Source organism: Scyliorhinus canicula, unplaced genomic scaffold (genome assembly GCF_902713615.1).
Source record: "Scyliorhinus canicula unplaced genomic scaffold, sScyCan1.1, whole genome shotgun sequence".
NCBI lineage: Eukaryota > Metazoa > Chordata > Chondrichthyes > Carcharhiniformes > Scyliorhinidae > Scyliorhinus > Scyliorhinus canicula.
The window spans coordinates 5084263-5111797 of NW_024055500.1; the positions used below are offsets into that span (position 1 = coordinate 5084263).

Consider the following 27535-nt stretch of genomic DNA (forward strand, 5'->3'; position numbering starts at 1 on the left):
TAGGAAGTTTTTGAGCTGCAGGTACCGTAGCTCGTTCCCCCCAGCTAGCTGAAATTTCTCTGTCAGTTCGTCCAGTGTTGCGATCCTGTCGTCCGTGTATAGGTCCCTGACTGTCAGTGTCCCCCCGTCCTGCCTCCACCTTTTGAAGGTGGCGTCAGTCAGTGCTGGTGTGAACCTATGGTTGTTGCAGATGGGAGCCCTGTTCGACATTTTGGTCAGGCCAAGTTGCTGCCGCAGTTGGTTCCAGGATTGGAGGGTGGCTGTCACCACTGGGCTGCTGGAGTGTTTTTGGGTGGGGATGGGAGTGCTGCCGTGGCGAGGGCCCGGAGGGAGGTTCCCATGCAGGAGGCCTCCTCCGCACGCACCCACTCAGCCTCTGGCTCCTGGATCCATCCCCTTACTCGCGGCGGCTGTTGCTGCCCAGTGGTAGAATTGTAGATTCGGGAGGGCTAGCCCTCCCCTGGTTTTTGTTTTTTGTAAGACCTTCTTTGGGATCCTAGCATTTTTACCCCCCATACGAACGCCATGATGAGTTTGTCCAGCGCTTTGAAAAAGGCCTTGGGATGTAGATCGGAATGGATCTAAACAGGAAGAGGAACCTGGGCAGTACGTTCATTTTGATCGTCTGAACTCTCCCCGCGAGGGAGAGCGGGAGTGTGTTCCATCTTTGCAGGTCCTTTTTAACTTCCTCCGTCAGGCTGGTGAGGTTCCATTTGTGGATCCCTTTCCAGTCATGGGCTATTTGGATCCCCAGGTTTATGTTGCATGGCTGATTGTACGTCAATAAAGTACCCTTGACCTTGAACTAGCTCTTTGGCTCTTTGATCGATACCCGGTTGAAACTTGTGGTGGTATCATTCGTTATCTGGCGACTCTAAGCATTCGGGCATAGACAATATAGAAAGAAGGCAAATCCACTGTTTGCCCTAATTGGAACGGAATTAGTAGAGGAGAAATTCGTTCACCCAGAGGGTGAGGTGGGCAACACGACGGGGGCAAATCGAGGCGGGCAAAACGACGACCTGTCCGGAGAGATAAAAGAGGGACTGAAAAATAGAATTCAAAGGCAGAATTGGTTTTGGAGTGATTTATTATTATATTTTAATGGGGATTTAAAGCATTAAAAACTCCGAGCCAGCCAGGAGTCGAACCTGGAATCTTCTGATCCGTAGTCAGACGCGTTATCCATTGCGCCACTGGCCCAGGTGAGCAACCGGCCGCGCGGCGGCGCTCTTGAGGGGTCACAATCAGCGGCGGCGAGGGCACGCCCCCATCTGACGTCTTCCACCGCTCTCACCAATCAGCGGAGTCTCCGCCGCGTTCGACGGCTCCCATTGGATGGGGTCCCACCGGACGTCTCAATGCCGCCTCCCAAGCACGTGGGGGGCGGCGGTTTCCCATTGGTCCAAGCTCCTCCCTTGGCCAGCCATCCATGAGGGAGCAGGGAGAAGCTGATTGGGGAAGGCCCACGTCCATCAGCAGGGGGCAAACCGGCGATTGGCCCGGATGGCAGGAAGGGGGCGGGAGGAGGACGCCGATTGGACAGCAGGAGTGGAGGCCTCACAGAACCCGCGAGTGGGGGACGCCCGCTCCCATTGGTCGGCTTTCCACCTATCGGCCGTCTCCCCCCAACACCGCCAACAGGCCGTGGACTGATTGGTGTCCAACGCTGTCGCTCACGGCGGGACCGCCCAATCAGGCGAGGCGTTTGGGAAAAGGCTGGTGGTGATTGGTTAGTGGGCTCACAGCCCCGCCCCGCCACAAACTCCAAAGCAGAATCCAAGATGTCGGGTGGAGGCGGCAGCCGGGTGTCGAGCGGCCGGGAAATGAACTCGGTGCCGGACATCGGGGAGAGTCTGGGGGCGGCGGGGAGACAGGGGTGAGGGGGAGTGGGAGAGGGTGACGTGGGGGGAGAGGGTGACGTGGGGGGAGAGGGTGACGTGGGGGGAGAGGGTGACGTGGGGGGAGAGGGTGACGTGAGTGAGTGGGGGGCGGCCATTGGGCAATGCGCAAAGGCTGATGGGTAAAATGGACAAGCCAAGTCCACTCCCCCCCGCTGACCCCCTCCCCTCCCCCCCGCCGACCCCCTCCCCTCCCCCCCGCCGACCCCCTCCCCTCCCCCCCGCCGACCCCCTCCCCCCGCCGACCCCCTCCCCCCGCCGACCCCCTCCCCCCGCCGACCCCCTCCCCTCCCCCCGACCCCCTCCCCTCCCCCCCCGCCGACCCCCTCCCCTCCCGCCGACCCCCTCCCCTCCCCCCGCCGACCCCCTCCCCTCCCCCCGCCGACCCCCTCCCCTCCCCCCGCCGACCCCCTCCCCTCCCCCCGCCGACCCCCTCCCCTCCCCTCCCCCGCCGACCCCCGCCGACCCCCTCCCCTCCCCCGCCGACCCCCTCCCCTCCCCCCCGCCGACCCCCTCCCCCCGCCGACCCCCTCCCCTCCCCCCCGCCGACCCCCTCCCCTCCCCCCGCCGACCCCCTCCCTCCCCCCCGCCGACCCCCTCCCCCCCCCCCGCCGACCCCCTCCCCTCCCCCCCGCCGACCCCCTCCCCGCCCCTCCCCCCCGCCGACCCCCCTCCCTCCCCTCCCCCCCGCCGACCCCCTCCCCTCCCCCCCGCCGACCCCCTCCCCTCCCCCCGCCGACCCCCTCCCCTCCCCCCCGCCGACCCCCTCCCCTCCCCCCCGCCGAACCCCTCCCCTCCCCCCCGCCGACCCCCTCCCCTCCCCCCGCCGACCCCCTCCCCTCCCCCCCGCCGACCCCTCCCCTCCCCCCCGCCGACCCCCCCCTCCCCGCCCTCCCCCCGCCGACCCCCTCCCCTCCCCCCCGCCGACCCCCTCCCCCCCCCGCCGACCCCCTCCCCTCCCCCCCGCCGACCCCCTCCCCTCCCCCCCGCCGACCCCCTCCCCTCCCCCCCCGCCGACCCCCTCCCCCCCCGCCGACCCCCTCCCCCCGCCGACCCCTCCCCCCGCCGACCCCTCCCCCCGCCGACCCCTCCCCCCGCCGCCCCCTCCCCCCGCCGACCCCCTCCCCGCCCCCCGCCGACCCCCTCCCCTCCCCCCCGCCGACCCCCTCCCTCCCCCCCTCCCGCCGACCCCCTCCCCTCCCGCCGACCCCCCTCCCCTCCCGCCGACCCCCCGCCCTCCCGCCGACCCCCTCCCCTCCCGCCGACCCCCCTCCCCTCCCCCCCCCGCCGACCCCCTCCCCTCCCCCCCCGCCGACCCCCTCCCCTCCCCCCCCGCCGACCCCCTCCCCTCCCCCCCCGCCGACCCCTCCCCCTCCCCCCCGCCGACCCCCTCCCCTCCCCCCCCCGCCGACCCCCTCCCCTCCCCCCCCGCCGACCCCCTCCCCCCCGCCGACCCCCTCCCCTCCCCCCCCGCCGACCCCCTCCCCCCCCGCCGACCCCCTCCCCTCCCCCCCCGCCGACCCCCTCCCCTCCCCCCCCGCCGATCCCCGCCCCTCCCCCCCCGCCGACCCCCCTCCCCTCCCCCCCGCCGACCCCCTCCCCTCCCCCCCCGCCGACCCCCTCCCCTCCCCCCCCGCCGACCCCCTCCCCTCCCCCCCCGCCGACCCCCTCCCCTCCCCCCCCGCCGACCCCCTCCCCTCCCCCCCCGCCGACCCCCTCCCCTCCCCCCCCGCCGACCCCTCCCCTCCCCCCCGCCGACCCCCTCCCCTCCCCCCCGCCGACCCCCTCCCCTCCCCCAGGCCGACCCCCTCCCCCCGCCGACCCCCTCCCCTCCCCCGCCCGACCCCCTCCCCTTCCCCCCCGCCGACCCCCCCCCCTCCCCCCCGTCCGACCCCTCCCCTCCCCCCCGCCGACCCCTCCCCTCCCCCCCCCGCCGAAGATCCACACAAGTAACCCCCCCGCCGACCCCCTCGCCATCCCCGCCGCCCGACCCCTCCCCTTCCACCCCGCCGACCCCCTCCCCCCCCGCCGACCCCCTCCCCCCGCCGACTCCCCGCCACCCGCCGACCCCCTCCCCTCCCCCCCGCCGACCCCCCCTCCCATCCCGCCGACCCCCTCCCCTCCCGCCAGACCCCCCTCCCCCCGCCGGCCCCCTCCCCCCGCCGGCACACACCCCAGCCCCCCCGCCGTCCCCTCGACCCGCAGAACCCCCTCCCCCCGCCGCCCCTCCCCCCGCAGACCCCCTCCCCCGCCGACCCCCCCCCCCGCCCGACCCCCTCCCCACGCTCCGACCCCCTCCCCCACCGCCGACCCCCCTCCCCCCGCCGACCCCCTCCCCCCGCCGACCCCCTCCCCCCCCACCCTCCCCGCCGACCCCCCCCCCCCGCCGGCCCCCTCCCCCCGCCGACCCCCTCCCCTCCCCGCCGACCCCCTCCCCTCCCCCCGCCGACCCCCCTCCCCTCCCCCCGCCGACCCCCTCCCCTCCCCCCGCCGACCCCCTCCCCTCCCCCCGCCGACCCCCTCCCCTCCCCCCGCCGACCCCCTCCCCTCCCCCCGCCGACCCCCTCCCCTCCCCCCGCCGACCCCCCTCCCCTCCCCCCCGCCGACCCCCTCCCCTCCCCCGCCGACCCCCTCCCCTCCCCCCGCCGACCCCCTCCCCTCCCCCGCCGACACCCCTCCCCCTCCCCCCCGCCGACCCCCTCCCCTCCCCCCGCCGACCCCCTCCCCTCCCCCCGCCGACCCCCTCCCCTCCCCCCGCCGACCCCCCTCCCCTCCCCCCGCCGACCCTCCCCCTCCCCCCGCCGACCCCTCCCCTCCCCCCGCCGACCCCCTCCCTCCCCCGCCTCCCTCCCCTCCTCCCCTCCCCTCCTCCCCTCCTCCCCCCCCCCCCCCCGCCTCCCCTCCTCCCCTCCTCCCCTCCCCTCCTCCCCCCGCCTCCCCTCCTCCCCTCCTCCCCTCTCCTCCCCCCCTCCTCCCCTCCCCTCCCCCCCCTCCTCCCTCCCCTCCTCCCCCCCCCCTCCCCGCCCCTCCTCCCCCCCCCCTCCCCTCCCCTCCTCCCCCCCCCCCCACCCCCCCGGCCGGGTTTAGTTATTCCTATCTCCTCCCTCATTCACTCTCTCTCTCTCTGTGTCTCTCTCCCTCAGCTTTGACTTTCTCTGCATGCCCATTTTTAATCCCCGGTTCAAGAGGGAATTCGGAGAGAGTCCGGCCAAAGATCGTCCTGGTGCTCTGACCCGATCCGACCTGCTGTTATCCGGCCGAGGTAAGGACTTTCCCCCCTGTTATGGGAAGAGGTGTTTTCAAAACCCCAAGTGTATTGTTGCTTTTGAAGCACACGGCTTGTTCCCCAGGTGCGGTATCACAATTATGGACACGTGGGTTTTTAAAACAAAAGAATGTTTATTCCATGAATTCAAATTAATCTTTTAAATACACATTGCATCCCTTACCACCCCTTACTTGAAAGATAACCCCGAAAATAATGCAACACCACCCAATCCTGCAAACTGTTCCTTTACACATCCAGACGACTTAACAAACCTTCAAACAGAAGCACATTAGATTTATATTCAATACTGAGACCTTTTTACAATTCCGATTTCACCAAAGGATTAAGAGATAGTCCTTCATTGCAGAGATCACCAGCAATGCAGCTCACAGCCACACCCAAAGCTTTCTTCGAACTCAAACTCAAACTCCCAAAAAGCAAAAGTGAGCTCAGCTCCCCCCCCCGAGACATCACCTCCCTCCCCCGTGACATCACCTCCCCCCGTGACATCACCCCCCCCGTGACATCACCTCCCTCCCCCGTGACATCACCCCCCCCCCCTCCGTGACATCACCCCCCCCCGTGACATCACCCCCCCCGTGACATCACCCCCCCCCCGTGACATCCCCCCCCCCCCCCGTGACATCCCCCCCCCCCGTGACATCACCCCCCCCGTGACATCACCCCCCCCCGTGACATCACCCCCCCCCGTGACATCACCCCCCCCCCCGTGACATCACACCCCCCCCGTGACATCACCCCCCCCCCCCCCGTGACATCACCCCCCCCCCCGTGAACATCACCCCCCCCCGTGACATCACCCCCCCCCCCCCCCCGTGACATCACCCCCCCCCCCCCCCGTGACTCACCCCCCCCCCCCCGTGACATCACCCCCCCACCCCCCCTTGGTGACATCACCCCCCCCCCCGTGACATCACCCCCCCCCCCCCCCCCCGTGACATCACCCCCCCCCCCGTGACATCACCCCCCCCCCCCCCCCCGTGACATCACCCCCCCCCCCCGTGACATCACCCCCCCCCCCCGTGACATCACCTCCCCCCCGTGACATCACCTCCCCCCGTGACATCACCTCCCCCCGTGACATCACCTCCTCCACCCCGTGACATCACCTCCTCCACCCCGTGACATCACCTCCTCCACCCCGTGACATCACCTCCCCCCGTGACATCACTCCCCCCCGTGACATCACCTCCCCCCCGTGACATCACCTCCCCCCCGTGACATCACCTCCCGCCCCGTGACATCACCTCCCGCCCCGTGACATCACCTCCCGCCCCGTGACATCACCTCCCGCCCCCGTGACATCACCTCCCGCCCCCGTGACATCACCTCCCGCCCCCGTGACATCACCTCCCGCCCCCGTGACATCACCTCCCGCCCCCGTGACATCACCTCCCGCCCCGTGACATCACCTCTCGCCCCCGTGACATCACCTCCCGCCCCCGTGACATCACCTCCCGCCCCCGTGACATCACCTCCCGCCCCGTGACATCACCTCCCGCCCCCGTGACATCACCTCCCGCCCCCGTGACATCACCTCCCCCGCCTCCGTGACAATCACCTCCCCCGCCTCCGTGACATCACCTCCCCCCCCCGTGACATCACCTCCCGCCCCCGTGACATCAACTCCCGCCCCCCGTGACATCACCTCCCCCCGTGACATCACCTCCCCCATGACATCACCTCCCCCCCCCGTGACATCACCTCCCCCCCCCCCCCGTGACATCACCTCCCCCGTGACATCACCTCCCCCCCCCCCCCCCCCCCCCCCCGTGACATCACCTCCCCCCGGTGACATCACCTCCCCCCCCCCCCCCCCCCCCCGTGACGTCACCTCCCCCCCCCGTGACGTCACCTCTCCCCCCCCGTGACATCACCTCCCGCCCCCCGTGACATCACCTCCCGCCCCCGTGACATCGCTTCAGGAATATGATCGGCTTAATTTCTTAAACGTCCAAATCTTAAGGCACTCTCACATGACACCCACCCCACCACGCTTCTCCAAACCACCCCCCCCCCTGCCGCCCCGGCTTGCCCGACCCCCCCCTCCCCCACCCAGCCACATTCCGCTCCCCCATCCTGCTCTTTCCTGTGCAACTCTGCGCGTCCACAACCTGCTCAGTTTCTTCCTCATTCTCAATTCCCCTTCCCAACAGACTGGAACACATTGATCGTGGGAAAGCTGTCGCCATGGATACAGGCAGACTCCGAGGATGAACAAGTGCGGACAAATTCTGAGGAGGTAAATGGGCACTCGGAGGGGATCAGTGGTCAGGGAGTGCTCCACTGTCAGAGGGTCAGTACTGAGGGAGTGCTGCACTGTCAGAGGGTCAGTACTGAGGGAGTGCCGCACTGTCAGAGGGTCAGTACTGAGGGAGTACCGCACTGTCAGAGGGTCAGTACTGAGGGAGTGCTGCACTGTCAGAGGGTCAGTACTGAGGGAGTGCTGCACTGTCAGAGGGTCAGTACTGAGGGAGTGCTGCACTGTCAGAGGGTCAGTACTGAGGGAGTGCTGCACTGTCAGAGGGTCAGTACTGAGGGAGTGCCGCACTGTCAGAGGGTCAGTACTGAGGGAGGGCCGCACTGTCAGAGGGTCAGTACTGAGGGAGCGCCGCACTGTCAGAGGGTCAGTACTGAGGGAGTGCCGCACTGTCAGAGGGTCAGTACTGAGGGAGTGCTGCACTGTCAGAGGGTCAGTACTGAGGGAGTGCTGCACTGTCAGAGGATCAGTACTGAGGGAGCGCCGCACTGTCAGAGGGTCAGTACTGAGGGAGCGCCGCACTGTCAGAGGGTCAGTACTGAGGGAGCACCGCACTGTCAGAGGGTCAGTACTGAGGGAGTGCCGCACTGTCAGAGGGTCAGTACTGAGGGAGCGCCGCACTGTCAGAGGGTCAGTACTGAGGGAGTGCTGCACTGTCAGAGGGTCAGTACTGAGGGAGTGCCGCACTGTCAGAGGGTCAGTACTGAGGGAGTGCTGCACTGTCAGAGGGTCAGTACTGAGGGAGTGCCGCACTGTCAGAGGGTCAGTACTGAGGGAGTGCTGCACTGTCAGAGGGTCAGTACTGAGGGAGCGCCGCACTGTCAGAGGGTCAGTACTGAGGGAGTGCCGCACTGTCAGAGGGTCAGTACTGAGGGAGTGCTGCACTGTCAGAGGGTCAGTACTGAGGGAGTGCCGCACTGTCAGAGGGTCAGTACTGAGGGAGTGCTGCACTGTCTCAGGTCAGTACTGAGGGAGTGCTGCACTGTCAGAGGGTCAGTACTGAGGGAGTGCCGCACTGTCAGAGGGTCAGTACTGAGGGAGTGCCGCACTGTCAGAGGGTCAGTACTGAGGGAGTGCCACACTGTCAGAGGGTCAGTACTGAGGGAGTGCTGCACTGTCAGAGGGTCAGTACTGCGGGAGTGCTGCACTGTCAGAGGGTCAGTACTGAGGGAGTGCTCCACTGTCAGAGGGTCAGTACTGAGGGAGCGCTGCACTGTCAGAGGGTCAGTACTGAGGGAGCGCTGCACTGTCAGAGGGTCAGTACTGAGGGAGCACCGCACTGTCAGAGGGTCAGTACTGAGGGAGTGCCGCACTGTCAGAGGGTCAGTACTGAGGGAGCGCCGCACTGTCAGAGGGTCAGTACTGAGGGAGTGCCGCACTGTCAGAGGGTCAGTACTGAGGGAGCGCTGCACTGTCAGAGGGTCAGTACTGAGGGAGTGCCGCACTGTCAGAGGGTCAGTACTGAGGGAGTGCCGGACTGTCAGAGGGTCAGTACTGAGGGAGCGCTGCACTGTCAGAGGGTCAGTACTGAGGGAGAGCCGCACTGTCAGAGGATCAGTACTGAGGGAGTGTCGCACTGTCAGAGGGTCAGTACTGAGGGAGTGCCGCACTGTCAGAGGGTCAGTACTGTGGGAGTGCTCCACTGTCAGAGGGTCAGTACTGAGGGAGTGCCGCACTGTCAGAGGGTCAGTACTGAGGGAGCGCCGCACTGTCAGAGGGTCAGTACTGAGGGAGTGCCGCACTGTCAGAGGGTCAGTACTGAGGGAGTGCCGCACTGTCAGAGGGTCAGTACTGAGGGAGTGCCGCACTGTCAGAGGGTCAGTACTGAGGGAGTGCTGCACTGTCTGAGGTCAGTACTGAGGGAGTGCCGCACTGTCAGAGGGTCAGTACTGAGGGAGTGCTGCACTGTCAGAGGGTCAGTACTGAGGGAGTGCCGCACTGTCAGAGGGTCAGTACTGAGGGAGTCCTGCACTGTCAGAGGGTCAGTACTGAGGGAGTGCTGCACTGTCAGAGGGTCTGTACTGAGGGAGTGCCGCACTGTCAGAGGGTCAGTACTGAGGGAGTGCCGCACTGTCAGAGGGTCAGTACTGAGGGAGTGCCGCACTGTCAGAGGGTCAGTACTGAGGGAGTGCTGCACTGTCAGAGGGTCAGTACTGAGGGAGTGCCGCACTGTCAGAGGGTCAGTACTGAGGGAGTGCTGCACTGTCAGAGGGTCAGTACTGAGGGAGTGCTGCACTGTCAGAGGGTCAGTACTGAGGGAGAGCCGCACTGTCGGAGGGTCAGTACTGAGGGAGTGCTGCACTGTCGGCGCCATACTGTCTGATTTTTCAGCCTCCTCCCCCAATTTAACACCCTCCATCTCCCACAGGCTCTGATGCAAGAACTGAATTTCGCTGCCTATCTCGGCGTCCCCGCTTTTCTCATCCCTCTGCGGCAGAGTAACAACAGCAACCTGGCCCGATTGTTACTGAACCACCTCCTGACTGGGCATCATTCCACTGTCGTAAGTATCTGACCCCGTGTGGAGAGGGAGCTTTACTCTGTATCTAACCCCGTGCTGTACCTGTCCTGGGAGTGTTTGATGGGGACAGTGTAGAGGGAGCTTTACTCTGTATCTAACCCCGTGCTGTACCTGTCCTGGGAGTGTTTGATGGGGACAGTGCAGAGGGAGCTTTACTCTGTATCTAACCCCATGCTGTACCTGTCCTGGGAGTGTTTGATGGGGACAGTGTAGAGGGAGCTTTACTGTGTATCTCACCCCGTGCTGTACCTGTCCTGGGAGTGTTTGATGGGGACAGTGTAGAGGGAGCTTTACTCTGTATCTAACCCCGTGTTGTACCTGTCCTGGGAGTGTTTGATGGGGACAGTGTAGAGGGAGCTTTAGTCTGTCTCTAACCCCGTGCTGTACCTGTCCTGGGAGTGTTTGATAGGGACAGTGTAGAGGGAGCTTTACTCTGTATCTAACCCCGTGCTGTACCTGTCCTGGGAGTGTTTGATGGGGACAGTGTAGAGGGAGCTTTACTCTGTATCTAACCCCGTGTTGTACCTGTCCTGGGAGTGTTTGATGGGGACAGTGTAGAGGGAGCTTTACTCTGTATCGAACCCCGTGCTGTACCTGTCCTGGGAGTGTTTGATGGGGACAGTGTAGAGGGAGCTTTACTCTGTATCTAACCCCGTGCTGTATCTGTCCTGGGAGTGTTTGATGGGGACAGTGTAGAGGGAGCTTTACTCTGTATCTAACCCCGTGCTGTACCTGTCCTGGGAGTGTTTGATGGGGACAGTGTAGAGGGAGCTTTACTCTGTATCTAACCCGTGCTGTACCTGTCCTGGGAGTGTTTGATGGGGACAGTGTAGAGGGAGCTTTACTCTGTCTCTAACCCCGTGCTGTACCTGTCCTGGGAGTGTTTGATGGGGACAGTGTAGAGGGAGATTTACTCTGTATCTAACCCCGTTCTGTACCTGTCCCGGGTGTGTTTGATGGGGACAGTGCAGAGGGAGCTTTACCCTGTATCTAACCCCGTGCTGTACCTGTCCTGGGAGTGTTTGATAGGGACAGTGTAGAGGGAGCTTTACTCTGTCTCTAAGCCCGTGCTGTACCTGTCCTGGGAGTGTTTGATGGGGACAGTGTAGAGGGAGCTTTACTCTGTCTCTAAGCCCGTGCTGTACCTGTCCCGGGAGTGTTTGATGGGAACAGTGTAGAGGGAGCTTTACTCTGTATCTAACCCCGTGCTGTACCTGCCCTGGGAGTGTTTGATGGGGACAGTGTAGAGGGAGCTTTACTCTGTATCTAACCCCGTGCTGTACCTGTCCTGGGAGAGTTTGATGGGGACAGTGTAGAGGGAGCTTTACTCTGTATCTAACCCTGTGCTGTACCTGTCCTGGGAGTGTTTGATGGGGACAGTGCAGAGGGAGCTTTACTCTGTATCTAACCCCGTGCTGTACCTGTCCTGGGAGTGTTTGATGGGGACAGTGTAGAGGGAGCTTTACTCTGTATCTAACCCCGTGCTGTACCTGTCCTGGGAGTGTTTGATGGGGACAGTGTAGAGGGAGCTTTACTCTGTATCTAACCCCGTGCTGTACCTGTCCTGGGAGTGTTTGATGGGGACAGTGTAGAGGGAGCTTTACTCTGTATCTAACCCCGTGCTGTACCTGTCCTGGGAGTGTTTGATGGGGACAGTGTAGAGGGAGCTTTACTCTGTATCTAACCCCGTGCTGTACCTGTCCTGGGAGTGTTTGATGGGGACAGTGTAGAGGGAGCTTTACTCTGTATCTAACCCCGTGCTGTACCTGTCCTGGGAGTGTTTGATGGGGACAGTGTAGAGGGAGCTTTACTCTGTATCTAACCCTGTGCTGTACCTGTCCTGGGAGTGTTTGATGGGGACAGTGCAGAGGGAGCTTTACTCTGTATCTAACCCCGTGCTGTACCTGTCCTGGGAGTGTTTGATGGGGACAGTGTAGAGGGAGCTTTACTCTGTATCTAACCCCGTGCTGTACCTGTCCTGGGAGTGTTTGATGGGGACAGTGTAGAGGGAGCTTTACTCTGTATCTAACCCCGTGCTGTACCTGTCCTGGGAGTGTTTGATGGGGACAGTGTAGAGGGAGCTTTACTCTGTATCTAACCCCGTGCTGTACCTGTCCTGGGAGTGTTTGATGGGGACAGTGTAGAGGGAGCTTTACTCTGTATCTAACCCCGTGCTGTCCCTGTCCTGGGAGTGTTTGTTGGGGACAGTAGAGTTGTTGTTGGCGTCTCTCTAATCCTAACACGCTCCCTATCCCGTTGTGCTCCATAGTTCTGGATCAGGGTGCCTCTGATCTCCTCTGAGGATATGCGGGACGACATCGTGGAGAATGACCCTGTCCTGCGGTCCGAGGACTGCAGCGAGGAGGAGAAAACGTGGCTGTGGTATCTCTCTTTGCTTGCCTTCGCGGTGGAGAGCGGCGTGATGTCCTCGCGGCGCTGGGGGAGGGTGGCAAGGGGTTAAAAATGAATAATGACCCACATGGTCGACTGTCGGCGTACAAACGTGCGCCACCCGCCTGGCCAAGAGGGCATTTGGGTGGCGCGCCTCCTGTGAGATGTGGGAAGCCCCAGCTTTCTCCCTCGAAAGTTGCGGTTCTTTACTCCTTGTCCTCGTTGTGAGCATTGTTGTTTGGTGAATGCCCAGCAGAGCCCCCTGCTTCGAATGCAAACATCGAAGCTTTAGTTTTTCCAAATCTGTGCGGGTAGAGGGTCCCCTGTGGAGATAATGGGGTGGAACTGCCCCCTGCAATATCCCAGCAGCTTCTGAAGGTACAGTGATGGTTTGCTGCCAGTCCCCCCTCACTGCGATATCTGTGCACAACTCTCCCACATCTCTTTCCCCCCCTCCACCCCCCCCCTGCTTTTCCCTGATTGGTTTGGGAGGTTAACTATATGTGCTCTATCTGCCTTCACTGCGTCTCACATTACGTTGATGGTAACGTGCCTTTTGCATAATTCCAGGTGGCACCACTTCCGCTCTCTGTGTGACTACAACAAGCGAATCGCTCTCGGTAAGTCTCGCATCACGTCAACGTTTTGCTCATCCTCCAGCCCCGACAACCCTCCCTATCTCTGTAACCTCCTCAAGCCCCTACAACTCTCCCTATCTCTGTAACCTCCTGTAGCCCCGACAACTCTCCCTATCTCTGTAACCCCCTCCAGCCCCTACAACCCTCCCTATCTCTGTAACTTTCTCCAGCCCCTACAACTCTCCCTATCTCTGTAACCTCAAGCCCCTCCAACCCTCCCTATCTCTGTAACTTTCTCCAGCCCCTACAGTCCTCCCTATCTCTGTAACCTGCTCCAGTCCCCTACAACCCTCCCTATCTCTGTAACCTCCTCCAGCCCCTACAACCCTCCCTATCTCTGTAACCTCCTCCAGCCCCCGACACCCCTCCCTATCTCTGTAACCTCCTCCAGCCCCTACAACCCTCCCTGTCTGTGTAACCTCCTCCAGCCCCTACAACCCTCCCTATCTCTGTTACCTCCTCCAGCCGCTACACCCCTCCCTATCCCTGTAACCTACAACCCTCCATATCTCTGTAACCTCCTCCAGCCCCCTACAACCCTCCCTATCTCTGTAACCTCCTCCAGCCCCTACAACCCTCCCTATCTCTGTAACCTCCTCCAGCCCCCTACAACCCTCCCTATCTCTGTTACCTCCTCCAGCCCCTACACCCCTCCCTATCCCTGTAACCTCCAACCCCTACAACCCTCCCTATCTCTGTAACCTCCTCCAGCCCCTGCAACCCTCCCTATCTCTGTAACCTCCTCCAGTCCCTGCACCCCTCCCTATCTCTGTAACCTCCTCCAGCCCCTACACCCCTCCTATCTCTGTAACCTCCAGCCCCGACAACCGTCCCTATCTCTGTAACCTCCTCCAGCCCCTACACCCCTCCTATCTCATTAACCTCCAGCCCCGACAACCCTCCCTATCTCTGTAACCTCCTTCAGCTCCTACAGCCCTCCCTCTCTCTCTAAACTCCAGCCCCAACAACCGTCCCTATCTCTGTAACCACCTCCAGCCCCTACAACCCTCCCTATCTCTGTAACCTCCTCCAGCCCCTACAACCCTCCCTATCTCTGTAACCTCCTCCAGCCCCTACAACCCTCCCTATCTCTGTAACCCCCTACAACCCTCCCTATCTCTGTAACTTCCTCCAGCCCCTGCAACCCTCCCTATCTCTGTAACCTCCTCCAGCCCGCTACACCCCTCCCTATCTCTGTAACCTCCTCCAGCCCCTACACCCCTCCCTATCTCTGTAACCTCCTCCAGCCCCTACACCCCTCCCTATCTCTGTAACTTCCTCCAGCCCCTGCAACCCTCCCTATCTCTGTAACCTCCTCCAGCCCCTACACCCCTCCCTATCTCTGTAACCTCCTCCAGCCCCTACACCCCTCCCTATCTCTGTAACCACCTCCAGCCCCTACACCCCTCCCTATCTCTGTAACTCCCTACAACCCCCTACAACCCTCTCTATCTCTGTAACCACCTCCAGCCCCGACAACCCTCCCTTTGTAGCAAATTATTTATTTAGTTTTTTTGCAGCTCTGGACGTCGGGGCTGACCTGCCGTCGGACAGTGTGATTGACCGGTGGCTGGGCGAGCCCATCAAGGCCGCCGTCCTCCCCACCAGCATCTTCCTCACCAACAAGAAAGGTTTCCCCGTCCTGTCAAAGATGCACCAGAATCTCATCTACAGGCTCTTCAAGGTAAACGGGTCGAGCGCGAGCGCGGGGCCGTGTGAGGGGGAGGCATTCCGTCATCACACCAGGAGCCGGATTGGTTCTCTCTTCACACTCTTCCATCTTGGGGGGGGGGGGGGGGCGGAGAATGTGGAACGTTGCGAGGTTGTGCACTTTGGAAGGAGGAATTTAGACTCTTTTCTAAATGGGAAAATGCCTCAGAAATCAGAAGCCCAAAGGGACTCGAGAGTCCTTGTTCGCGATTCTCCGCAGGTTACCAACCTCCCCGAACAGGCGCCAGAATGTGGCGACTAGGGGCTTTTCACAGTAACTTCATTTGAAGCCTACTCGTGACAATAAGCAATTTTCAGGTTCACGTGCAGGTTCAGTCGGCAGTTAGGAAGGCAAATGCAATGTTAGCATTCATGTCGAGAGGGCTCGAATACAAGGGCAGGGATGTACTTCTGAGGCTGTATAAGGCTCTGGTCAGACCCCGTTTGGAGTATTGTGAGCAGTTTGGGGCCCCGTATCTTAGGAAGGACGTGCTGGGGCCTTGGAAAGGGTCCAGAGGGAGGTTCACAAGAACGATCCCTGGAATAGAACATAGACATAGAACAGTACAGCACAGAACAGGCCCTTCGGCCCTCGATGTTGTGCCGAGCATTGTCCAAAACCAAGATCAAGCTATCCCACTCCCTGTCATTCTGGTGTGCTCCAATAACCGCTTGAAAGTTCCTAAAGTGTCCGACTCCGCTATCACAGCAAGCAGTCCGTTCCACACCCTAACCACTCTCTGAGTAAAGAACCTACCTCGGACATCCCTCCTATATCTCCCACCCTGAACCTTATAGTTATGCCCCCTTGTAACAGCTACATCCACCCGAGGAAATACTCTCTGAACGTCCACTCTATCCATCCCCCTCATCATCTTATAAACCTCTATTAAGTCGCCTCTCATCCTCCTCCGCTCCAAAGAGAAAAGCCCTAGCTCCCTCAACCTTTCCTCATAAGACCTATCCTGCAAACCAGGCAGCATCCTGGTAAATCTCCTTTGCACCCTTTCCAATGCTTCCACATCCTTCCTATAGTGCGGTGACCAGAACTGAACACAGTACTCCAAATGTGGTCTAACCAGGGTCCTGTACAGTTGCAGCATAACCCCGCGGCTCTTAAACTCAAGCCCCCGGTTAATAAACGCTAACACACTATAGGCCTTCTTCATGGCTCTATCCACTTGAGTGGCAACCTGCAGAGATCTGTGGACATGAACCCCAAGATCTCTCTGTTCCTCCACATTCCTCAGAACCCTGCCGTTGACCCTGTAATCCACATTCAAATTTGTCCGACCAAAATGAATCACCTCGTACTTATCAGGGTTAAACTCCATCTGCCGCTTCTCGGCCCAGCTCTGCATCCCATCAGTGTCTCTGAGACTCTGGTCCGATCCCATTGAGAGCAGTTTTGGGCCCCGTATCTAAGGAAGGATGTGCTGGGGCCTTGGAAAGGGTCCAGAGGGAGGTTCACAAGAACAATCCCTGGAATGAAGAGCTTGTCGTATGAGGAACGGTTGAGGACTCTGGGTCTGTACTCGTTGGAGTTTAGAAGGATGAGGGGGGATCGTATTGAAACTTACAGGATACTGCGAGGCCTGGATAGAGTGGACGTGGAGAGGATGTTTCCACTTGTGGGAAAAACTAGAAGCAGAGGATTCACCATCTCAGACTAAAGGGACGATGCTTTAAAACAGAGATGAAGAGGAATTTCTTCAGCCAGAGGGTGGGTGAATCTGTGGAACTCTTTGCCGCAGAAGGCTGTGGAGGCCAAATCACTGAGTGTCTTTAAGACAGAGATAGATCGGTTCTTAATTAATAAGGGGATCAGGGGTTATGGGGAGAAGGCAGGAGAATGGGGATGAGAAAAATATCAGCCATGATCGAATGGCGGAGCAGACTTGATGGGCCGAGTGGCTTAATTCTGCTCCTATGGGGGGAGTCGGAGTCTGTTCTCATTCCTCCTCTCTCTCTTTCTCTCTCTCTCTCAGCTGGAGGTTCAGTTTGTGATCACCGGCTCGAACCGTCATTCCCAGAAGGAATACCGCTCCTACCTCCAGTACCTGGAGTATCTCAACCACCACAGGCCGCCACCCAACTCCTACGAGACTTTCGCCAAGGGATACGAAGACTACTTGCAGTGTCCGCTTCAGGTAAGATCGTGGGGGTGTGTGGGGGGGGGGGGGGAGGAAATAAATGCCCCCACCGAAATCCTGTTTCCCCCAGCCTGTCAGCAACGTCCACAGCCAACTGCACCGCGTCAGCCGTACCTGATTTGTTTTAAACCTCTCGCTTTCTGTGTATTTCCCCCCCCCCCCCCCCCCCCCCTCCCTCCAGCCACTCATGGACAATCTAGAATCGCAGACCTACGAAATCTTCGAGAAGGACCCCATCAAGTACTCTCAGTACCAACAGGTGAGGTGACGTCCGGCGCCCCGTTCGGGTACACGGAGGGAGAATTCAGAACGTCCAGTTCACCTAGCGAGGGCGTGTGTTTCGGGACTGCTGGGAGCCACCCAGAGGAAACGCACACGGGGGGGGGGGGGGGGCGTGCAGATTCGGCACGGACAGTGACCCAAGCCAGGGGAATCGAACCCGGGACCCTGGCGCTGTGCAACCACAGCGCTAACCACTGTGTCACCGTGCTGTGACTTGGCCGTCGACATTACTGAAAGGTTTGATGGTGTGCCGATACCTGGGTCAGACCCCAATATACGGGGACGGGAATCGCCAACAATTTTTATCACCATGTAAAACCGTGGGGAACGGACACGACGCTCCAGGAGTGATTTCGGTGACAAAAGGGGGATCGTTTTATGTGAACCAAAAGTCAGTGTTAACACCGGGATTAAGCACCTTAATATCACTCTCTGGGCAGCACGGTAGCATTGTGGATAGCACAGTTGCTTCACAGCTCCAGGGTCCCAGGTTCGATTCCCGGCTTGGGTCACTGTCTGTGCGGAGTCTGCACGTCCTCCCCCGTGTCTGCGTGGGTTTCCTCCGGGTGCTCCGGTTTCCTCCCACAAGCCCCGAACGACGTGCAGGTTAGGTGGATTGGCCGTGCTAAATTGTCCTTCGTGTCCAAAATTGCCCTTAGTGTTGGGTGGGATTACTGGGTTACGGGGATAGGGTGGAGGTGTTGACTTTGGGTAGGGTGCTCTTTCCAAGAGCCGGTGCAGACTCGATGGGCCGAATGGCCTCCTTCTGCAGTGTAAAAAAAATTCTATGATCACGGGAGATGAAATGAAATGAAAATCGCTTATTGTCACAAGTGGGCTTCAAATGAAGTTACTGTGAAAAGCCCCTAGTCGCCACATTCTGGCGCCTGTTCGGGGAGGCCGGTACGGGAAGGTGGCTGACAATGAACAGTTAGAACGATTCCTGAAATAAAAGTAAAGCCTTTATCAGCTAACTTGCACCGTCTCTATCTCCAATTAAGCAACGCCCATTACAGGTCAAAAGCCACTGGTAAATAAAGCTCTCAAACTGCTTGTTTTCCTCTGGCACAGAGTTTTCTTCAGAAAGATTGCTTGAAGAGAGAGAGACCCTTCCAGGCACAGCCTGGTGATGCTGCCGTCCTGGTCAGCCCGGAAAATCCTACCCCCAAAGCTGCCTGCGACGGACCTGGCTCCTCCCATTAATTCCAGATTAAACAGAGCGAAGGAGGGAGGGTGTGAGGAACAGAAAACGGGGAGCAGGCGGATCAAGTAGACTGGTTCGGCCCTTGGGAACGTCCTGGGTGCAGTGTTTCAAACTGAATTAGGCTCGACCGGGGCAGGAGGGCGAAGGGAATCCTAACCGCTCGTCAGTTTTACATCGTGTTTCCTTTTTCCTTTGCAGGCTGTCTACAAGTGTCTCCTGGACAGAGTCCCCGAGGAGGAGAAGGACACGAACGTTCAGTAAGAATGCGCGCGGGTTCCCGCCGCTCCGGGCCAGTGATCAGATCAGCAGATTAGAGCCCTCTGTACCAGATCCTGCCAGATTGCGGGCGGACTGAGTCTTGTCGCTCGCGCTTCCTCCCTCCCCCTTCGAGCCACTTGTGACACTCGTAAGGCAATGGTTAACATTCCCAATAGCATGCACCGCTTGACTCAGGAGTGGGTGGGTTCGACTCTTAATTTCACTGGCACCGCAGTTCGGGGGGGGTCAGTGCTGAGGGAGTGCTGCACTGTCAGAAGGTCAGTACTGAGGAAGTGCCGCACTCTCAGAGGGTCAGTACTGAGGGAGTGCTGCACTGTCAGAGGGTCAGTACTGAGGGAGTGCTGCACTGTCAGAGGGTCAGTACTGAGGAAGTGCCGCACTCTCAGAGGGTCAGTGCTGAGGGAGTGCCGCACTGTCAGAGGGTCAGTACTGAGGGAGGGCCGCACTGTCAGAGGGTCAGTACTGAGGGAGTGCCGCACTGTCAGAGGGTCAGTACCGAGGGAGTGCCGCACTGTCAGAGGGTCAGTACTGAGGGAGTGCTGCACTATCAGAGGGTCAGTACGGAGGGAGTGCTGCACTGTCAGAGGGTCAGTACTGAGGGAGTGCTGCACTGTCAGAGAGTCAGTACTGAGGGAGTGCTGCACTGTCAGAGGGTCAGTACTGAGGGAGTGCCGCACTGTCAGAGGGTCAGTACTGAGATAGTGCCGCACTGTCAGAGGGTCAGTACTGAGGGAGTGCTGCACTGTCAGAGGGTCAGTACTGAGGGAGCGCCGCACTGTCAGAGGGTCAGTACTGAGGGAGTGCCGCACTGTCAGAGGGTCAGTACTGAGGGAGTGCCGCACTGTCAGAGGGTCAGGACTGAGGGAGCGCTGGCAGATCGTACATTCCCCGTCTGCAGGTTCGGCGTTTCTGTGAGTTGCTCTCTTGAGTGACTGCCTGGCCTTGCTGTGTGTTATTTTAATTCCGTCTCTCTCTCTCTCTCTCCCCAGGGTGCTGATGGTCCTGGGAGCTGGCAGGGGTCCCCTGGTTAATGCCTCGCTTCGCGCTGCCAGGCAGTCGGATCGAAGAATCAGTGTGTTTGCCGTGGAGAAAAACATCAATGCTGTCGTCACGTGAGTCCATCACCGTGTGAGGGGTCACGCCAGTGGGCAGTGATACGAGGAATGTACCTGGGAATTTGGGAAGGTTAATGGGGTAGAGTCAGTGATGGCGTGGAGTGTACAAGGGGATGTGGGAGGGGAGTAAATGGGTGGGTAGAGTCAGTGATAGGGGAGAGTGTACACGGGGGATGTGGGAGGGGAGTGAATGGGTGGGTCGAGTATCGTGTGCAGTTCTGGTCACCTCACTATAGGAAGGATGTGGAAGCATTGGAGAGGGTGCAAAGGAGATTTACCAGGATGCTGCCTGGTTTGCAGGATAGGTCTTATGAGGAAAGGTTGAGGGAGCTAGGGCTTTTCTCTTTGGAGCGGAGGAGGATGAGAGGCGACTTAATCGAGGTTTATAAGATGATGAGGGGGAGAGGACGTTCAGAGACTATTTCCTCGGGTGAATGTAGCTGTTACAAGGGGGCATAACTATAAGGTTCAGGGTGGGAGATATAGGAGGGATATCCGAGGTAGGTTCTTTACTCAGAGAGTGGTTAGGGTGTGGAATGGACTGCCTGCTGTGATAGTGGAGTCGGACACTTTAGGAACTTTCAAGCGGTTATTGGACAGGCACATGGAGCACACCAGAATGACAGGGAGTGGGATAGCTTGATCTTGGTTTCGGACAATTCTCGGCACAACATCGAAGGCCGAAGGGGCCTGTTCTGCGCTGTTCTGTTCTACTCTCATTACAGCTATTTTATAAACACCCATTTCTTCAAGGTTCACTCACATGACAGTAATTAGGGGTGGAAAAGCGGTGTCTTACCTGTCTGCGATCTGCCCTCTCTCATTCACCCCCTTCCCATCCTTTTCCCCCCTCATTGTCCTCCGCACCGTCTCTAACCGCTGCCTTTCTTCTCCCCCCCCCCTCCCCCCTTCAGGCTACAGAACTGGAAGTACGAGGAGTGGGGGGACCAGGTGACGGTGGTCTCCTGCGACATGAGGGATTGGAAGGCGCCCGTCAAGGCCGACATCATCGTCAGCGAGCTGCTGGGCTCCTTCGGTGACAACGAACTGTCCCCCGAGTGTCTGGACGGAGCGCAGAGATTCCTTAAAGGTAAGGGGCGGGGGGGGGGGGGATTCAGCCAGGTAGCGGAGGAGGGGAGGGTGAAATGGAGAGGGGGGGGGAGGGTTTCAGGACAGCGTCGTCGGCATCGGAACCCCCCCTCCCGGCGCCAAGACAGTTCATGCAATCTTATCTTCGCACCCACAGATGACGGAGTCAGCATACCTTCTGAATACACCTCGTTCCTGGCTCCCATCTCCTCTTCCAAGCTCTACAACGAGGTGCGCGCTTGCCGCGAGAAAGATCGGGACCCTGAGGTGAGTGCGGTGTGCTGCGGGAGCTACCACCATCCCAATCCGGACCCCGACAGGAGCTCGGTTCCCAGTCGACAAACCCCAGTAGTCAGGCTGTGAGGAGCGGATTCCTCGCCCCCCCGGGAGCAATCTCCCGAAGAAATTGGAATGTGGTGGATTAAAACAAACTTTATTCTCATGACGGACAACTTGTAGCCCCATAAATAGCGTCCAATTACTGGTTACACAATGTTTACGAATGATGTGACATAGTAAATCTGAACTGTTGCCCTTTTATCCCCACTCGGGCAAAACCCCTCACAAGTCAAAATCCACTTTTAAATAGAGTTCACAGACTCACTTGTTTTCATTCCATTTTAACTGTCTTTTACCATTTCTTTCTTTCTTAATATATATTTAATTCCCCCCCCCCCCGCCATCTTATCCACCTTTCTCCTCTGCTTCCCCCTTCCCCTCCCCCCACATCTACAGTTCACCCTCTGATGTTAGTTTCTCTGCTGTTTGGCCTCGCACATCTTTTGTTCTCTCTGGGGACTGCCATTAACACTCTTTCCCCTTAGTATCTGTGGCCATTAGCACCCGGTTTCCCTGGGTTTCTGTGTCTGTGACTCATCTTTCATTCTCACTCCACAGTATAAATATTTCCCACTCTCTCTGTCTGTTAGCTTTGACAAAGAGTCATCGGACTCGAAACGTTAGCTCTCCCGACTGATGCTGCCAGACGTGCTGAGATTTTCCACGACCCAGCGGTTCTCTTTTTATCGTATAGTCACGGCTGTGGCCCTCTGATCAGCTCCCTCCCTGATGTGTGCAGCAATTTCAGATACTCTGTAAGGGTCAATGTGTGCGACCGTTGCAGTCACGTTTTTCCTGTTCGCGGGATTTTCCAGCATTGTCCCTTTCGCTGAACAGAGATGTCTTGCGGACTCCACTTTGTGAGAGAGGGAGAGATCGTTTGAGACGCCTTCAAAGAACGAGGCCTGACTCTCTTGTCAGAAGAATGTAGACTCTCTGGCTCCCCGCGGGGAACCCTCTTAAGACAGATACAAGTGCGTCAGCCCAAACTTTTACGTGGCTTTAATTGCACCCCGTGGCTGCCAAAAAGCCCGGCTGTCTTTCAACCCGGGAACAGGAAAAACGTGACTGCAGCGGTCGCACACATCGACCCATACAGAGTATCTGAAATTGCTGCGCGCATCAGGGAGGGAGCTGATCGGAGGGCCAGAGCCGTGACTAAACGATAAAAAGAGAACCGTTGTGTCGTGGGAGGAGAAGGCCATTCGGCCGGCCCAGCCCATACTGGCCCTCCTCGGCGGTCCAGCCAGCCGGGTCGCCACCCCGTTCGATTCCCCCCCCCCCCAACCCTGCAAGTTGACGTCTCTCAAGCCCACGTCCGGTTTGCATTTGGAACGGTTCGTCATCCCCGCTCCCACCGCCCACGTAGGCTGGCGGGTTGCAGGCCGTCTATGCGGAAGAAGGCTGTTCCTCGCACCTCCCTTCCCCGCCTAGCACCAACCCCCCACCCCCCCCCCCCTTCCCTCGACGAACGGCAAAGACATTCCGACGTCTACCTTATCCGAAACGTCGCCCTCAACCGGTCCGCCTCCATCATATCCCACCCCCGATTCTCCTCCGCTCCCAATGGAATGCAGCCCCAACTATTCCGACCCCCGTAGCTAACATTCCCCCTCGTCCCTGCAACTGCTCACGGGGAAACCAGATGGGTAAATTCCGGAGGTACTCCCTCTGCCCCGGCGAGGGGCCGAAGGTGCGGGATTCACCCTGCGGTTGCAGGCGAATTGTATCGTGGCGTTTGGGACGGGGGGGGGGGGGGGTGATACTGGACAGGTGAGGGTGGGTGGGTGGGACGGGGGGGGGGGGGGAGTCACAGGGCTGTCATGTGGCCGAATCGCCATATTCTGCTCGGGGAATGGGCTGCGGTTCGTTTTGCTTTCCCTGCACGTCTGACTCTGACCCTCTCCTCTTTTCCCCCCCCCCCCCCCCCTCGCTCGCAGGCCCAGTTCGAGATGCCATATGTGGTGAGGCTCCACAACTTCCATCAGCTGGACGACCCGCAGCCGTGCTTCACCTTCATACATCCGAACGACGGTACGTACGGTTGGGGTTGGGGTGGGGGGGGGGTGGCCAACGAAGCGGGATGAGAGTGGGGCGCAAGGGGACAGCGACGGGCTGGCGGGGTTTCATCCACCCCCTGACGCTCCTTATCCCTCTCCTACTGCAGGCAAGAGTGGCAACAGCCGCTACAAGACCATGGACTTCAAGGTGAACCTCAACACCGTACTGCACGGATTTGCCGGCTACTTTGAGACCATCCTGTACAAGAACGTGACACTGAGTAAGTTCCGGGTCTGAAAAGCTTCACTCGCACTGTGCACAATCCCAATGGACCCAAACCCCTTCCCGTTCACTCCCACTGTACACAATCCCAATGGACCCAAACCCCTTCCCGTTCACATCCCACTGTGCACAATCCCAATGGACCCAAACCCCTTCCCGTTCACTCCCACTGTGCACAATCCCAATGGACCCAAACCCCTTCCCGTTCACTCCCAATGTACACAATCCCAATGGACCCAAACCCCTTCCCGTTCACTCCCACTCTACACAATCCCAATGGACCCAAACCCCTTCCCGTTCACTCCCACTCTACACAATCCCAATGGACCCAAACCCCTTCCCGTTCACTGCCACTGTACACAATCCCAATGGACCCAAACCCCTTCCCGTTCACTCCCACTGTACACAATCCCAATGGACCCAAACCCCTTCCCGTTCACTCCCACTGTACACAATCCCAATGGACCCAAACCCCTTCCCGTTCACTCCCACTGTACACAATCCCAATGGACCCAAACCCCTTCCCGTTCACTCCCACTGTACACAATCCCAATGGACCCAAACCCCTTCCCGTTCACTCCCACTGTACACAATCCCAATGGACCCAAACCCCTTCCCGTTCACTCCCACTCTACACAATCCCAATGGACCCAAACCCCTTCCCGTTCACTCCCACTCTACACAATCCCAATGGACCTAAACCCCTTCCCGTTCACTCCCATTCTACACAATCCCAATGGACCCAAACCCCTTCCTGTTCACACCCACTCTACACAATCCCAATGGACTCAAACCCCTTCCCGTTCACGCCCACTGTACACAATCCCAATGGACCCAAACCCCTTCCCGTTCACTCCCACTGTGCACAATCCCAATGGACCCAAACCCCTTCCCGTTCACTCCCACTGTGCACAATCCCAATGGACCTAAACCACTTCCCGTTCACTCCCACTGTACACAATCCCAATGGACCCAAACCCCTTCCCGTTCACTCCCACTGTACACAATCCCAATGGACCCAAACCCCTTCCCGTTCACTCCCACTCTACACAATCCCAATGGACCCAAACCCCTTCCCGTTCACTCCCACTCTACACAATCCCAATGGACCCAAACCCCTTCCCGTTCACTCCCACTCTACACAATCCCAATGGACCCAAACCCCTTCCCGTTCACTCCCACTGTACACAATCCCAATGGACCCAAACCCCTTCCCGTTCACTCCCACTCTACACATTCCCAATGGACCCAAACCCCTTCCCGTTCACTCCCACTGTACACAATCCCAATGGACCCAAACCCCTTCCCGTTCACTCCCACTGTACACAATCCCAATGGACCCAAACCCCTTCCCGTTCACTCCCACTGTACACAATCCCAATGGACCCAAACCCCTTCCCGTTCACTCCCACTGTGCACAATCCCAATGGACCAAAACCCCTTCCCGTTCACTCCCACTGTACACAATCCCAATGGACCCAAACCCCTTCCCGTTCACTCCCACTGTACACAATCCCAATGGACCCAAACCCCTTCCCGTTCACTCCCACTCTACACATTCCCAATGGACCCAAACCCCTTCCCGTTCACTCCCACTGTACACAATCCCAATGGACCCAAACCCCTTCCCGTTCACTCCCACTCTACACAATCCCAATGGACCCAAACCCCTTCCCGTTCACTCCCACTCTACACAATCCCAATGGACCCAAACCCCTTCCCGTTTACTCCCACTGTACACAATCCCAATGGACCCAAACCCCTTCCACTTCACTCCCACTGTACACAATCCCAGTGGACCCAAACCCCTTCCCGTTCACTCCCACTGTACACAATCCCAATGGACCCAAACTCCTTCCCGTTCACTCCCACTGTGCACAATCCCAATGGACCCAAACCCCTTCCCGTTCACTCCCACTGTACACAATCCCAATGGACCCAAACCCCTTCCCGTTCACTCCCACTGTACACAATCCCAATGGACCCAAACCCCTTCCCGTTCACTCCCACTCTACACATTCCCAATGGACCCAAACCCCTTCCCGTTCACTCCCACTGTACACAATCCCAATGGACCCAAACCCCTTCCCGTTCACTCCCACTCTACACAATCCCAATGGACCCAAACCCCTTCCCGTTCACTCCCACTCGACACAATCCCAATGGACCCAAACCCCTTCCCGTTCACTCCCACTGTACACAATCCCAATGGACCCAAACCCCTTCCACTTCACTCCCACTGTACACAATCCCAATGGACCCAAACTCCTTCCCGTTCACTCCCACTCTACACAATCCCAATGGACTCAAATCGCTTCCCGTTCACTCCCACTGTACACAATCCCAATGGACCCAAACCCCTTCCCGTTCACTCCCAATGGACCCAAACCCCTTCCCGTTCACTCCCACTGTACACAATCCCAATGGACCCAAACCCCTTCCCGTTCACTCCCACTGTACACAATCCTAATGGACCCAAACCCCTTCCCGTTCACTCCCACTGTGCACAATCCCAATGGACCCAAACCCCTTCCCGTTCACTCCCACTGTACACAATCACAATGGACCCAAATCCCTTCCCGTTCACTCCCATTGTCACAGTCATTTCTCGAGGATATTGATCCCTGTGTATCGGGTTGGAAGGTGGATTCCCATCTTTACTGTGATGATCTTTCTGTGTTCAGGTATCCGCCCAGAGAATCACTCCCCGGGAATGTACTCCTGGTTCCCCATTCTCTTCCCCCTCAAGGTGAGTTTCATTTCAACTCTCTTCTCAATTGTCTTTAACCGTTCCCAGGACAGGTACAGCACAGGGTTAGATACAGAGTAAAGCTCCCTCTACACTGTCCCCATCAAACACTCCCAGGACAGGTACAGCACGGGGTTAGATACAGAGTAAAGCTCCCTTTACACTGTCCCCATCAAACACTCCCAGGACAGGTACAGCACGGGGTTAGATACAGAGTAAAGCTCCCACTACACTGTCCCCATCAAACACTCCCAGGACAGGTACAGCACGGGGTTCGATACAGAGTAAAGCTCCCTCTACACTGTCCCCATCAAACACTCCCAGGACAGGTACAGCACGGGGTTAGATACAGAGTAAAGCTCCCTCTACACTGTCCCCATCAAACACTCCCAGGACAGGTACAGCACGGGGTTAGATACAGAGTAAAGCTCCCGCTACACTGTCCCCATCAAACACTCCCAGGACAGGTACAGCACGGGGTTAGATACAGAGTAAAGCTCCCTCTACACTGTCCCCATCAAACACTCCCAGGACAGGTACAGCACGGGGTTAGATACAGAGTAAAGCTCCCTCTACACTGTCCCCATCAAACACTCCCAGGACAGGTACAGCACGGGGTTAGATACAGAGTAAAGCTCCCTCTACACTGTCCCCATCAAACACTCCCAGGACAGGTACAGCACGGGGTTAGATACAGAGTAAAGCTCCCTCTACACTGTCCCCATCAAACACTCCCAGGACAGGTTATGGGGTAATACCTGTTCTTTCTAATGATCCGTCTCCTTTCTGTCCTTCGTCGACCTCAGCAACCCATCAGCGTGAAGGCGGGAGAAACGGTTTGCGCCCGCTTCTGGAGGTGCACCAACGCCAAGAAAGTGTGGTACGAGTGGGCTGTGACCGCTCCGGAATGTTCCGCCATCCACAACCCCATCGGCAGGTCCTACACCATCGGCCTCTGAGGTCAAGTGACGCCTCCCGGTGTCCTGTCTGTCTAGGTTACGCCCGTGTGTGTATGTGTGAGCATGTGCTCACTGGGGCCATGTATCGACTGTCCTTTGACCTCCGACCCTTGGGAGGGGGGGGGGGGGGGGGAGGCCAGGATTTTTGCTGCTGAACTGTGGAGTGGTTTACAAGGAAGGGTATCCGTGTGTGTGTGTGTTTTTCCATTCGTATTCGAGTATTAAATGGATTACATTTTCTCCCTGTCTGTGTCTCGTCCTTATGTTGTGTCCTGTGCAGAACATTGTCCTGCCTGGGATTCGCGAAGCAGCCAGTTGGCGGGTGGAGGGGGGCGGCAGGACATGGCGGGAGACGGCCAATCGGTCCATCGAG

At 59.1% G+C, this 27535-nt stretch overlaps 1 protein-coding gene and 1 non-coding gene across 3 annotated transcripts; one reads left to right on the top strand and one right to left on the bottom strand.

Annotated features, from left to right (window-relative positions):
• Positions 1-1130: 1130 nt before the first annotated feature.
• trnar-acg lies at positions 1131-1203 on the bottom strand. The gene has a single exon. It is a non-coding gene; the product is annotated as a tRNA-Arg (tRNA).
• Positions 1204-1736: 533 nt separating this feature from the next.
• On the top strand, positions 1737-27399 carry prmt5 (protein arginine methyltransferase 5). 2 transcript variants are annotated; one of them, XM_038788179.1, is made up of 17 exons: positions 1737-1879; positions 5045-5163; positions 7347-7432; positions 9819-9953; positions 12241-12353; positions 12933-12982; positions 14521-14684; positions 16699-16860; positions 17045-17122; positions 18548-18606; positions 19618-19740; positions 20658-20833; positions 20990-21099; positions 23112-23205; positions 23339-23452; positions 26139-26203; positions 27010-27399. In XM_038788179.1, the coding sequence occupies exons 1-17, from the start codon at positions 1785-1787 to the stop codon at positions 27160-27162; spliced, it is 1896 nt and encodes a 631-aa protein (XP_038644107.1). In that variant the 5' UTR covers positions 1737-1784; the 3' UTR covers positions 27163-27399. The 2 variants fall into 2 exon arrangements, with proteins under 2 accessions (XP_038644107.1, XP_038644108.1); XM_038788180.1 differs by having other exon boundaries at positions 1788-1835.
• The last annotated feature ends 136 nt before the right edge of the window (positions 27400-27535 follow it).

What these genes read in the sequence shown, in the direction of transcription:
- prmt5 (XM_038788179.1), top strand. Translation starts at nt 1,785, where the DNA reads ATGTCGGGTGGAGGCGGCAGCCGGGTGTCGAGCGGCCGGGAAATGAAC. An exon ending in CCTGCTGTTATCCGGCCGAG is followed by an intron (nt 5,164 to 7,346) that starts GTAAGGACTTTC and finishes CCTTCCCAACAG; the next exon opens with ACTGGAACACATTGATCGTG. An exon ending in GAGAAGGACACGAACGTTCA is followed by an intron (nt 18,607 to 19,617) that starts GTAAGAATGCGC and finishes CTCTCTCCCCAG; the next exon opens with GGTGCTGATGGTCCTGGGAG.